Source organism: Danaus plexippus (genome assembly GCF_018135715.1).
Source record: "Danaus plexippus chromosome 18 unlocalized genomic scaffold, MEX_DaPlex mxdp_20, whole genome shotgun sequence".
In the NCBI taxonomy this organism is placed as follows: Eukaryota; Metazoa; Arthropoda; class Insecta; order Lepidoptera; family Nymphalidae; genus Danaus; species Danaus plexippus.
This window is the reverse complement of record NW_026869853.1, coordinates 3818063-3832816: the sequence shown is the minus strand read 5'-3', so window position 1 is coordinate 3832816 and position 14754 is coordinate 3818063. Positions and strand designations below refer to the sequence as shown.

At 32.5% G+C, this 14754-nt stretch overlaps 2 protein-coding genes across 5 annotated transcripts; both read right to left on the bottom strand.

Moving 5' to 3' along the window:
• Window positions 1-22: 22 nt before the first annotated feature.
• LOC116773326 (L-asparaginase 1-like) lies at window positions 23-7072 on the bottom strand. The gene is made up of 13 exons (XM_061528580.1): window positions 6743-7072; window positions 5164-5289; window positions 4976-5088; window positions 4603-4728; window positions 4409-4533; window positions 3082-3311; window positions 2854-3011; window positions 2542-2655; window positions 2189-2245; window positions 1575-1719; window positions 1041-1170; window positions 608-833; window positions 23-185 (listed from the first exon to the last, which is right to left on the bottom strand). Exons 1-13 carry the CDS (start codon window positions 6972-6974, stop codon window positions 42-44), a joined length of 1926 nt encoding a protein of 641 aa, XP_061384564.1. The 5' UTR covers window positions 6975-7072; the 3' UTR covers window positions 23-41.
• Window positions 7073-7517: 445 nt separating this feature from the next.
• On the bottom strand, window positions 7518-13895 carry LOC133320378 (L-asparaginase-like). Of its 4 annotated transcripts, none has more exons than XM_061528576.1 (14): window positions 13773-13895; window positions 13099-13370; window positions 12283-12402; window positions 12057-12169; window positions 11863-11988; window positions 11670-11794; window positions 10688-10917; window positions 10385-10542; window positions 9923-10036; window positions 9484-9540; window positions 8806-8950; window positions 8268-8397; window positions 7752-7977; window positions 7518-7674 (listed from the first exon to the last, which is right to left on the bottom strand). In XM_061528576.1, exons 1-14 carry the CDS (start codon window positions 13817-13819, stop codon window positions 7531-7533), a joined length of 2007 nt encoding a protein of 668 aa, XP_061384560.1. In that variant the 5' UTR covers window positions 13820-13895; the 3' UTR covers window positions 7518-7530. The 4 variants fall into 4 exon arrangements, with proteins under 4 accessions (XP_061384560.1, XP_061384561.1, XP_061384563.1 ...); XM_061528577.1 differs by having other exon boundaries at window positions 10688-10878; XM_061528579.1 differs by lacking the exon at window positions 13773-13895 and having other exon boundaries at window positions 12057-12176; window positions 13099-13178.
• Window positions 13896-14754: the final 859 nt, after the last annotated feature.

Genomic DNA, 14754 nt, shown 5'->3' with positions numbered 1-14754 from the left:
AATATAGACATGCGAAATTAAGTTTATAATATAATAAATATTTATTTCAACATATCAATAATATTGGTGAGTTCCAACTTTATCGCGCAATCCATCGGAGTGAATCCAAGGCTGTCTTTGGTTTCTTTGTCCACTCCCTGCGATAACAGATATCTGACCACCGCTGGATTATTACAGAGAACGGCCTGAAAAAATATTCTTATGAATAAATGCAATAAATTTGAATAATAGTATTTGTAGCCATTCAAAAGTCGTGGTGGCCTGGAGATTAAAGACCCGCCTCTCATACGTGAAGGCGCGGGTTCGAAGCCTGGCAAGTACCAATGTGATCTTTTCCGAGTCATAAGTACTTTCTAAGAACTTTTAGACGCCACTGACGGACGGCAAAGGAAAACATCGTGAGGAAACCTGGTCTTATAATTTCAAATTATAAGATTTAAATCGTCAATCCGTCTTGAGCAAGCGTGGTGATTAATGCTCTAACCTTCTCCATGTGAGAAGAGACCTTTGATCAGCAGTAGGCTCTCTTATAGGCTGATGATGATGATGTCGATGATTGATTTGTAAAAATATTCACAACGAAGTAGTTCTTTAATAAAAAAATTACCTTATGCAAGGGTGTTTGACCGATCTCGTCTGGTAAATTGAGTTCCGAACCCGCGGCCCTCAAGCTCTCCAGTTTGTGAACTACACCACTCCTGGCTGCTAGTGATAGCATTTCAGCAACTGGTTTTGTGTCCACGTTAGCGAGGTGCGCTCCACATTGTCGGAGAAGAGATATTATTGTGTGGTCATCCTTATGTATAGCCGTTAAGAGAGGTGTTTCGCCACATCTAAACAATTCAAAATATACTTACATTCAATAGAATAGAGTTTAATACAGCTGGTGTCACTTTTAAATTAATTGTGTTACAATATTTAAGTGTGCTCACATTCATAGAACATCTAAGATTTCTATATAATTTATGTTTAAATCATTAAAATATTCTGTTACTTTTATATAAATGGATTAAAAGCTAAGTTATTACTAATCAACTCGCCTTGTTTTCAAGTGGACATTTGCACCGCTCTTCAATAAATACTCAACAATAGGCATGTTTCCCCTCAGAATGGCTTCATACAACACCGTCTTGCCTTCTGAGTTTTGAGCGTTAACGTCGGCACCCATATCTGAAAATAGTTTTTACATATCATTATTTTCAGTATAACATTTATTGAAATATATATTTTTTTGCTGTAACTAGAATATTAGCATTTTAATTGTTAAAAAAATTTATATGACCTAACATGACAATATATATATATATTATTATAATGTCACTTCTAAAAAAATAAAGTAAAAGATCCCATAAAAAATTTGCAATTATAATAGTGGATTTACACTCGCGTACGAGTCGCGAGAGGGAGCACGAGCCGAAGCACAAGGTCAGAGTGTAAATAGTCGCTCGCGACTCGCCTCGCGTCTTGTCTCGCGCCTCGCAGCGCTCGCGTCCGGAGGTGCGAGCTGTGATACTAGACGATACACGAGACGAGGTACGAGGCGAGAGTGTAAATGTAGTGTAAGAGTTTGTTACCCAGCATCTTCTTAACAGCTCTGAGATCATCATGTTCTATTGCATATAACAAGAGAGCACTGAACACTTTTTCTGTCACCTCTATTAATTTCTTTGGTGACTGTATGTTCAAACTTGATGCTAGAGCATCTATAAGAGTATTGTCCTGAAACATGTAATATATAAATTATGCTGTTTGACTTCTTAGGGAAATGTGATTTATTAGAAGGATAAGACCATTCAATTCACGAAGACTTTGGCAAGCGAAATCAAAGAGTAACGTTATGTTGAATTTTTCGCATCTTAACCCTTAAAACTTAGTATTTCCTAAGATTTTTATTCTAATTTTATAAGTCAAAATTTAACATGGTATTTTGTTGGAAAAAAAGGAGGATATTTAAAATTAATTTAATATCGTAAAACTAGATAAAATATATAAATGACTATTATTAATTTTGCTTAGTAATGACTGTATAAATTTCTTTATCTTTATTATTAATACTCGTAGTATACTTTACAATCCTAACGAGTAATATTTCATGATGCAAGAATATTTTATCAAATCATTACAATATTCCCCTATGACCTCAGTCACAATTTTAATAATATTTTGTCAACTGGAATATTTCCTATACCTCGATAGCTATAGATGACGTATTTGTTAATTCTCCTCTTATGTTCGTCACCATCATCTGAAAAAAATAACTTAATTATTAAGAGAAAACCACTCGTGAGAGATTCTTTAAAAAGAAGAATAAATAGTGTAAATTAATAAAATCTATACTGAAAACAGAATCTTAGGCATCGCAAACAAAAAATTTGTGACGATAAAGGCATATCAATGAAAGCTACATTTTACATACTACCTCTAAAATACATCATGTGCAATGAGTTATTTCATGTTAGTTAGAGTTATGATTGTCCCTTTAGTTGATGATGCCACACATTGAATTCTGTTTATTAATTTCTTAAGTAAAGAGCTACTTACGTCAACTTTCTGCTGATAAGTGAGTTCTGTTTTGGACAGCACGTAAGATAGTTTAGTGAGGGCAGCCTCTGGCGTCATGTCGTAACCTGATACCACTCCGCACTCTGATATTAACTGAAAATTATTATATTCTAATTATGGTAATCTGTGTACAGCTAAAGATGCACCTACGTTGGATAGACTTATCCTTATCTTTTGGATGGACTAATGGACTAATTTAACGGGACATAATTTAATTTAAATTATTAACTTTACGAGAATTATTTTTGATTTTAAAAGTTGGAGAATATAAATAACTACGCCTGTACTCACTCTACCAGTCTCATACATTGGAGAAATGACACTGCCTCTGGTGCATTGAGTTATGTTAACAACAATCATTCCTCTCTTTACTGCTGCCGCTATTTCCGAAAATAGATCCTCTCTGTTCGATGGTATGTTGCCAGCACCGTAGCTTTCTAATACCACACCTATTTTGCAAAAAAAAACATGATTTTTTTACCGTTTTAACAAATATGTATGGAAATAAATTCGGCGTACCTTCAATTGGCGGCTGAAAGAATGTTCTAACCACGGACGCGCTGATGCTAGGGAATATCCTAAGAAGACCGACATTTTTGGACATCTTAGCGTGTAAGTGACATCTCTCTATGACTGTTGGTTTGAATATCGCCTTCTTATTTACTTCAAAGTCGATACCAACTTCGACGAGTGGGACGCAATTCGGGGAGTTAAATGCGTATAAATTGTTTACTGATATCTTTCTTGTTCTGCAAGTGGATTTCTTTTTTGAATAAATAAAATAAATATTCACTACGTGGTATGTGAAGGTATTGATGTGTTGTGAAAAAACACTTTATATACCTGTTATTGTTCCTACTTACATTAATTATATCAATGACCAAATAATTATGGCATATGCAGAGTTATGTGCATTATATTTTTATTCTTTTACAATAAGTTGTCATTTTCAGTACCTTGTAATAAATGTATTCAAAACCTACCGGACTATAGGACTATAGGACTGCACTTCTTATAGGTGAATATCGATATAGCTAATTGACTAATGACTCCCTTTTTATATGATGAAATAGAATAAATTTATTGCTTACAAAAAGTTATTGTATGCAACAATCTTCTTTCAAATTAATTTATACCAAATATGTATTACGAGAAATTTTTCCTTCTTTTAATACATAAATAACGCTTATACTAATACTTACTAGTGTAATAACATCTGTGATTCGCAAATAGCTCGTGCAGTGTCGTATTGTGAGGCACGAATTGTAGATATTTCTTATTAACACGGGTCTGATTAAATATATTATGACAATTTATCGGAAAAACCCCGAAGACCGCGCCTCCAACATGTGATAATATGACCTCGAGATCGTTCTAGGTAACCGTTAATTAGTGTAAATCATGACTTTAATCTACTATCAAATAATTATAAAAATATATGTCGAAGTAAATAAAAATGTGACAGTTTTCAGGGGTATTTTAAAAACTTACGCCCTCAAAAAAGTGAAACCTAGTTATGTTCTATCGTGGATATTTTAAATATATTTTGCTTATTAACTCTTTTAATCAGGCGATCAAATTCTAATAGTTGCATCAGACCCCTCCCTCTCTTCTGATGCACAGGCTTGTTGGGAGACATCAACGGTCAATGATGCTGACTTCCAGCCACCCAGACATCACCTATCGTACGAGAAGCTAAGGAAAAACTATGAAGCACCTTTGGAACGAGTAAAATCCTAGGATATGATATAAGACCTCAGATTTTCTAGGACACTGTTATTAGAATGATGTCAGGGAGATGTTCTGGAGAGAACGGCGGTGACTATACGTTAGTATGAGAACAAACCTATTTCCTCTATAGAGTTTATTTCCAAAGAACACGGTGACTTCTGGTATGTTCAGTCCACCGGCTATGAGCAACGATGACACCAAGTTATCTGACCCGTCACTCCTCGGTTCAAATATTGGAATCTATCGACAAAACATCATTTTAAAGTGGACCACGTTGTTTACAATAATAAATTTATAGTTTTTTATTACCTGTGAGCCAGTGAGTACAATGCCCTTACCAATATTTTCAAACATAAACGATAAGGCAGATGCTGTGTATGATAATGTGTCAGTACCGTGAAGAACTACGAAACCGTCATACTCTTCATAGTGTTTCTAAAAAAATATTATTATCATACATCCCATGCATGCATGCATCGAGTATGCACTCGACATAATGAGATCTTGGGAAATTATTCCTATCGATAATAATCGGAAGGTTCTAACTCATTTCGATTCATCATTAATAGTTTCTCACTTGTACGGAATCGACGTAAGTAGTTTTTTAATAATTTAGAATTTCTTTATATATTTTTTGAATATTGTTACATATTTCATAAATTTTTATTTCTCACAATTTTACCATTATATCTTCTGCTATTCTTATCCATTCTTGCTCAGTCATGTTCGAAGAGTCCAGTAAATTTTCGTACTCTATTATTTTATAAGAAATTCTCATATCCAATTCCTTGGCCTCTGTAAATCAAACAAACTAGTAACATAATATTTTGGATTTTATCTGTTTAAATAAATGGATAGAATAAAATAAACCTGGCAACACAAGAAAGGAAGTGTCAAAATTGGGTTCACTTAGTCTTTGGCGCCATGACATAATGTCATGGAGTTGTGGGTACCCTCGAATGAGGTTTTCAAAAGCTCCTTTTTGTGGCACCAGAACTGAAAAAAAAAGAATAATCAAAGAAATTCTAGCAAAACTCAAGCTTACTTGAAATAATTTAACCACAATGATTAATTTTTCCCTAAATTTAACTTTATTCATATAATTTATGTTATAATTTTCGGTATATTGCAAAGTTTTAAAATAAATATTTTTTATAACTTTGTGTGTCTATGATTTAAACATCTTTCTTTGTAAGTAAAAAATCCCGAATAGTCACTATTGTTGAAATAGCTCTCCGTATCAATACATGATATGATAAGATGTCACTGTATATAATATAAAAGAACATAAATATTTTACCACAACCAAGTAATAAATCATTAGAACAATCGTATTTTCCTTATCTTTATTACATTATTAACTTAATCAATAAGCGCTTGCAATTTTAATTACATACTTTTACCTCAGACATTTCCTTCTAGAATCTTTGTACTCTCGCCTCGATATAATTTACAATAAATATTTTTTAACTTATACTTATATAAATTACGGTACATTATAAAAGAAAAATATACTAAGTATATGACCCGCCCACATATCACATATTGACGAATAGTTAAATAAAAATTACAAGGGTTAATTGAAATCTATTGACCTCCTGATTAAATGGACACTTGAAATACGTAACTTTTAAGCTTTTTGCATTTTTAAAACTATATTGATTTGAAGAATTCTTAATGTTTTTTTTTCGTTCGGAATGGGTGTTAGCAATATATGTTTATAGAAAATACACATTACTTAGCTGTTTGAATTTGATCTTATATCTGGTTTTATTAGGAAATATCGCTCAGACTAATCTATGATTATTTTTCTCGTGATACAATATTTTTAAATTAATATGAAGCTCTTAGAAAAATACATCAGCAATATAGAGCCGAGTCGCGGCGTTTGTGATATTACTTAAATTAGTACTTAAATTTTATGTACTGAAAATGGAATGTGTTGGTGAGTTAAGCTGCAAATTTGATATCCAGTTTAAAATATCAACCTACCGCATTATGCTCACTTAACAGCTTTTAATTCTACAAGTTGCATATGAGTTACAGGTGGTGCATATTAAAATCAGGATAGTAAGATAATTTTATAACGTCATGCCTCCCAAGCCACAAGGATCTCATAATGTACAATTTCATGCATTCAGTTAAACCATTTGCCAGTTAGGAATAAAGTTTTAAACAAGGTCTCATTAACACATGCTGGTAGTATTTTTTTGGTATAACCGTGATCTCATAAAAGGAGACTTAGTTTTAAGTATCAAATATATGATCGCTGATCAAGCCAACTCTCACGATTAGTTAATGACACATGCTTGTAATTAAAAAATAAATAGCAGAAGATCTTATGTCAATCGTTATCTGGAAGTGGCCTTGGGGATATACAAATATTAAAAAGGCGACGTAAGTACAAAACACAGTTTTAAATCATGGAATCGAGCACTTTTATAATCACCTCCATCTTTATTCTTCACCATACCGATGGTGCCACCGGTGTATAAAACTAAAACACGTCTCTCATTCCTCCCCAAACTCTTCACCGAATTCGACGTGTTTAATATAGACAGTTCAACGAAACTTCTAGCCTTTTTCACTTTCGCCTCAATTTTCTGACTGACATTATTCATATTGATCTCGTTTATTTCTCCGCTTATATTTTCACCGTAAAGTAAGTTATCATTTTGCATGTTTAAATAACAACCATGAATGCTCTTAAACACAATATATCTCTCGGAGGCCTAGATACAAACTGAATTAACTCCGCCGCTTTACGTTTGAGTTTTGCTCTACTTTCCAATAATAATACATAACAGATTTAACCGGTTCATACTAAATGACATTTCCTCACAAAGATCGCGACTTTATTACTTGACCCTGCGTTACGTTTTTGAGTTACTAATTGATGATTAATATATATAATACAGAAATTATGATATCGATATATAAAATTGACATAATTATTAAAGTCGTTACACAAATTTAATTTTGACATTTCTATTTAGTGAGCCGCATATATTCTACAAAAATGTTAATATCAGTCTTGATGAAAGTTAAATGCTTCATTGAGTTTTTTAAAATATTATTTTTCTATTAAAAACTTTTTGTCCAATAAATAAAAAAGTCATTTGATTGCCCAAGGAGAGTCAAAATTCCGATGAATTTAATTTTATCACACGTTCAATGTTCTTAAATATGCACGTATATTAGAGGATAGGAATTGAAGGCCAGTATATAAAGAAATATTTATTTCAACATATCAATAATATTGGTGAGTTCCAACTTTATCGCGCAATCCATCGGAGTGAATCCAAGGATGTCTTTGGTTTCTTTGTCCACTCCCTGCGATAACAGATATCTGACCACCGCTGGATTATTACAGAGAACGGCCTGAAATCATGTAAAATTCGCAAAATTTTTACTTGATGCAATGGATATTTTCCATTTTTATATAAAAATAAACTAACTTTATGCAATAGATTCTGCCCTATCTCATCTGGCGCACTGAGATCTAAACCCGCTGCGATCAAGGTCTTAAGTTTTTTGAGATCTCCACACCTGGCTGCCAATGAAGACATATCTGCCACAATTTTCCTATCCTCGCTACTGAGGCATGCTCCGTACTTTTGTAGCAGACATATCACAGCGACGTTATCTTTGTGAATAGCTGCTAAGAGAGGGCTCTCCCCACATCTATAAGAACAAATTAATGTTAAGCCCAAAAACTTATAATATGAGAAGTACACAACATAAGAATGGCAGCTGAAACAAAAACGCCAATTACATAACTTAAATATAGAAGTTTCCACAGAAAAATGTTCTTTGTATATGTTCCTAAATCCTTTCTGTAGACCACAGCGTCAGATATGAAAACTCGCTTAAGTCGTTAGAACATAACTTGGAGACTTACAAAATAAATGGCGAATGTAATGTATATGTATATACATACATACATACCACGTTAACTCCAGTACAATCCTTACCTCATCCAAATATTAACTTCAGCGCCATTTTTCAACAAATACTCAATCATTTGCATATTTCCTTTAAGAACAGCTTCATGTAATACAGTGCTGCCATCAGAGTTTTTTGTGTTAATATTTGCTCCCATGTCTGAAATATTCAAAGTACAAGTGTATGTACATATTAAACAATGCATAGTGTGTACATCTATTTGTCATAATGAAATAACAGTTTTTTACTGCATACTTATGAATATACAGTACATACACCCAAATAATTTTTTTTACAACCTTTGTCCGTCTGTTTGTTCCAGCCAATCTCGGAAATGGCTGGAACGATTTTGACTTGGACTCTTATTAGCGGAGCGGTGCTTACGCTACTTTGTATCCCAAACCCGATATAATTTACCTATTATCTCTTTTAGTAACCTGTTTTTATTTGACGGTCACGCTTACATTTAGGATTGTTTAAGTAATATTAATAAGACCGTCTCACAAACATTCCGTAATTTATTATTTGTGTCATAAAATATCAATAACTAAAATAAAATGAACTTACCCAGCATCATCTTGACGGCGCCAACATCATTTTTTCCTATCGCATACAACAGAAGCACATTAAATACCTTTTCTGTCACCTCAACTAATTTATTTTGTGATTCTATGTTTAGAGTTAACGCCAACGCTTCTAAGAGTGTATCGTCCTGAAATAAAACACATGTTTTACTTTTGTTTATATCGTCACGTATTTTATATCAAAATATGTATAATTATTATCATAATTATACCGAAATAAACCTAATTTCTTTTTATTATTTTAAAGGTGGCAAACCAGCAAACAGTCTACCAGATGGAAGGTAGTCACCGCCATGGACATCTGTAACATAAGGAATGTTACAGATGCGCCGCCGACCTCGATTGTGGACGAGAAGGAGGAAAGGATGGGAAAAGGAAAAGGGTGGAAACAGGAAAAGGGCAACTGGCTCTCTCACTCATCGGACAAACCGCAGCCATTAAGGGCTACTTGACGCCAATGATCTGTGATAGAGTGGTACTTCCTCAATCGAGCTAGCCCATGTTCGAGCTGTACTAACCAGACCTCAGCTAGGTTCATCCACCTATTAAAACTAAATTCTTTTAAGCCTAAATGTCATATTTACCTGTAGGCTAAATCGCAGCCTAATCTACCTAAGCTACAATTATAGCTTTACTTGTCTAATTGTGCCTCATATCTTACCTCGATTGATATTGATGACGTTTTTGTTAACTCTCCTCTTATATTTGTCACCATCATCTGATAATGAGAGTTTCTATCAGTTAGTTAATAGTAAAAAGTCTCATGGGATTAGGTGCAATTAATTCTATATTATAAAAAAAAAACATACTAAATCTTTTTATATTAAAAGTCAAAATCATTAAATTTTTAATAAAACTATACGATAAAAATGCTTTGAGACTCGTTTAAGCGAATGGGGAAGCAATAATACCAGAGCTTACAATTTAATATTAATTTAGTTGATATTTACCTGAATTACGACTTTGTGAGGGGTTCTTTAAATCTAATCCTTCATAATCATAACGGTTGTATTGCTACGTAATATATACCTACATAATTTTGAAAAGAATTTTTGTATGTAACAATTGACCGCTCCTGTACTTAAGATACCATTACTTACATCAACTTTTTGTTGGTACGTCAATTCTGTTTTGGACAGCACGTACGATAGTTTGGCGAGAGCAGCCTCCGGCGTCATGTCGTAACCTGACACCACTCCGCATTCTGATAAAAACTGTAATGTAAAGACAAAAAGACAATAATTATATTATATCTATTGGAACAATAATGTTCATGTTTCTGAACACATAAACATTTTTAAAATCAAAATTTACCAAAAAAAAGTGTTGTTGGTTCACATTATCGCAATATTTTTTGTTAAGCGCGTTTAGTTATTCAAATTTGAATACTGTATATAATTTAAAATTAATCTCGTAATCTTTTGGACAATAGTTATATATTTAGGAATAAAATATGAGTTGTGAGAAAAGAATTTAAAAAATATTCAAATAGTTAAAAAGGTGCTTAATAATCGTATAGGAAGATTTGTTTGTCTCTGTGTGAAAATATATGTCCACTACACCTTTCCCGTTTCGTACATGGCCGCCACAACTCCTCCTCTTAAGCATTGGGTGATGTTAACTACAATCATTCCTCTCTTAACAGCTGCTGATATTTCCGTTAACAGATCTTCACGGTTAGACGGGATGTTGCCAGCCCCGTAGCTTTCTAATACTACGCCTAAATTGGAAGACTGAATGAGACCAAAAACTATATTTGAAAAGGACTTACGTTTCTGTATTTGGTCTAATATTGATGAAAGCTACACTTGTCATAAAATCTACAAAAAGAATGTAATTACTAAAGGAATTTGCATTACTTTTACCTTCAATCGGAGGCTGAAAGAATGCTCTAATCAAAGATGTGCTTATACTTGGAAATATCCTGAGAAGACCAACATTTTTGGACATTTTAGCATGTAAGTGACATCTCTCTTTGTTGGTAGGTTTGAATATCGCCTTTTTGTTTACTTCAAAGTCGATACCAACTTCCACTAGGGGCACACAATTCGGAGAGCTAAAGGCGTTGAGGTTGTTAGCTGATATCTTTCTCGTTCTAGAACAAAACGATCGAACGAAACAAAAAAATCTAAGATCCTCGCGAGTATATATTTAAAAAAAGCTATATATTTGGTTGTGAGCTAAATTTATTAATTCCCTTTTCTATTTTTTTCAATTATATACATCTTGGCTTTTATCTGGATCAATAAAAGCCAAGATGAAAAAGTCAGTTTTTTTTGTCACAGTTGTTTAAATTACAAAAACTATTTAATGTCCTACTTGCTGCTGTGTTATTCACGAAAATACATTTAAGGAAAATAGTTGAGGAATTATACCCTTATACAAGGATATATAATTAATTTATTAAGAATAAAAAGCATTGCAGAAAAAAATTACACATTATTGGTGAAATTTTATTTCCAAATTGATGATTTTTGAATTTTTATAGGAAGACGGATAGATTTTTTATTAGTATATATATATATATATAAGTTATGCAATGGGAATCAACGAGCATTTTAGGTCAACGAACTTCACTTGCTCGTGGCAAATTCTGCACATTAACAGACAAATTAAAATTGAGGCCCCCAGTTCGCGGAAATCACACTATCCTTCTATTGATACGAATCTGCTTAGAATCCTTGGACTACGGAAGGGTACCAGAAACAACTATACCTGCCTACTTATCATGGACTATCTCTCCGTATAAGTATTTTTTCTGCCATGTTAGTTCAATCGTAATAATATTTTATACGGAATCCAATATATACATAAACAATATAAGTACTAGACTAGATTTAAACAAACCTATTTCCTCTATAAAGTTTATTTCCAAAAAACACGGTGACTTCTGGTATGTTCAGTCCACCGGCTATGAGCAACGATGACACCAAGTTATCTGACCCGTCACTCCTCGGTTCAAATATAGGAATCTATCGACAAAACATCATTTTAAAGGGGACCACGTTTTTTATATTAATACATTTATATTTTTTATTACCTGTGAGCCAGTGAGTACAATGCTTTTGCCAATATTTTCGAACATAAACGATAAGGCCGACGCCGTGTACGACAGTGTGTCAGTACCGTGAAGAACTACGAAACCATCATATTGGTCGTAATATTTCTGAGAGTATGATAATAATTTATTTATTCAGACACTTATTGCTACTTATCTTATTAAGTTAATGTTACCATGACATCTTCCGCTATTTGAATCCAGTCATCAAAAGTCATGTTTGAAGAATCTAGTAAAATTTCATATTCTATCATCTTGTAAATTATTCTCCCACCTAAGTCTTTAGATTCTGTAAACTTAAAACATTTATTAATAAAAAAAATTATAAATAGTAGACGAAGACACTAAGTCTGATTGATTTGATTACGACTTGTACAATTCAAATAATTATTATTTAGTGACCTGGTAACACCATAAAAGAAGTGTCAAAATTGGCTTCACTTTGTTTAAAATAAGAACTGTCATGAAGTTGCGGATACCTGCGAATGAGTTTTTGAAAAATTCCTTTCTGAGGTGCGAGAGCTGCAAATATTGACGGACGTTATTATCAAACATTTGTAATGTTTTTAGTAAAGGATAAGATGAGTTAAACTAATAATTAGTTAGCGATATCCTTTGTAAAAATAAGATTAAGTTGAAAGCATTACAACAGAATTACAACACAACATTTCAACAAAAATTTCAATAAATGATTCACTGTGAATAAACCTTAAACAATTACATCAGGTCTCAAAACTGACCTAAAGAATTTCCCTACATAGTTAAAAAAAAAAGACTAAAGACGTTCGATATATATCAAATCAAGGAAAATTAAGAAAATCATGAAATAATCCTAAAGTCCTTTCACTAAAGCTAGTCAAATCAAGTGAGCCAGCTTTTGCTGGGAGGATGCGAGTGAAGAGATAATGATGGAAAATAAAATACGTTTAAAAGTTAAAAAAAATAGCATCTCCTATTAACTTTATCGGAGGTGTTACTAAATATTTTAGTAACACTATTTAAATACAAAAACGAATTCACTGCTACATTTATCAAAATTCAAATAATTAATTAATATAAAGGTATGAAAAAACTATCGAAAGGACAATAAATTGTTACTAATTGGTTGCTAAAAGTTTGTAAAATATCTGATTATAAAGGTACACATAAATTTCTCTTATCAAATGAATTTAATAGATATTGGAAAATTTAATCAATACACTGCCGACGTATAGTTACCACCATGTTTGTTTGCCACCATACCGATGGTGCCACCGGTGTATAAAACTAAAACACGTCTCTCATTTCCACCTGAACACTTCGTCGTATTTGTAGTATTAAATTTCGATACTTCCAGATTTGACTTTTTTAATTTCGACTCAATTTTTTGGTTTAAATTCTTCATAGGAGGTCCAATTGGATCACCGGAAAGATAAAAGAAAGGTCGTTCGCTTTGATTCTGCATCTTTAATAATTCCCCATCAAAAAGACAGCAACAGTCTCGCGGAAGTCTGAAGGCAAACAGAATCAACGACTCTACATAATGAAGTTCACTTTATACTGGCTTGAAACTGATGCATTTATTATTGCATTCGACGTATTAGTTATGTTGAACGAAAATAAAAAAAATTGTAATCATTACATTCTGAAGTTTATTAGAATAGGATAATGAATTTCGGTTTGAAAGAATCATTTTACTATCCAGAACCATACCCGAAGATACATTTTTTTATGGATTCCTATTGCTATATATATCAAACAAAGAACCCGTGCTGCAAGTGATTTTCTTATGGTAACACTGTTGTAATAATTCTTACAAATATGTTACATTAACCCAGAGTTACACGTTACCTGCGACTAACTATGTATGAAATTTAAAACTAATATCAAATAGATAAGAGAAGCACATGTACCCTTTTTTTAAAATACTGGAAACACGAGACAATGATGGATATGTCATTTTTGTAATCCATACGATTTAAAATCATTAAAAATATATTAAAAGAAATAAAATATAAAATAAATTGTTTACATTCATTTTGTCAACGTCAATAAATATATCAAGAATATACACAGATGACAGAACATAATCCCAAAGATACATATATATATATATCCTATACATTGATAATACACAATGTTATAGAAAATAATTAAAATGTGTTCACATCGCGTTCTATAATAAAAAATATGTTGTTTGTAAAAGATGTTTTTAAAAAAATATCAATCTTCTGTCTCTTCCTTTTTGTACTTTTAGTTATATTTTCTACGCTTCTGTTAACCACTAAGCAACGTGTTACCCAGAAAAACCTATTAAATCTTTTGCAATATAGTATTATTTTCTCGATTTAATAATAGTGATTACTGTACTAATACACTACTAAAGTCAATTTTCTGATAACAAAAATGATAACTCAGTTTTTTTTTTTAATCAAAAGGAATCTGTGAGTAACGAATAACTAAATGAGATTGATTACTCGATATCACAAAGACAATCTATATTACCTAATAAATTTAGAACTAGCCTGCCTTCTAAGGATGTTAATCTACCCTCCACGATCTCTTTCATACCTATTTCGATATTATACCTAAGGAAAACGAATACTTTATTTCTTCCTGCAAAGTGCATGCAGGCAGAATACGCTAACTATATTTTAAAATCAACACACAAAGTCAGTGAGGTCACGGACATAGAATTTTATATTTTTGATGAGGGGATCTCAGATGTTTATAATTGCTAACAATGATCGCCATTCAAATTTGAATGTTTTTCAATTTGAATACCCTAACATTTTAAACTCTGTCTTCCGGAACGAGGACCTGTGGCTTGTCAAACCGGATGGTTTGTCCACTGTATGTCCACATATGACTTCGACGCACGCTTATTTTTAATAT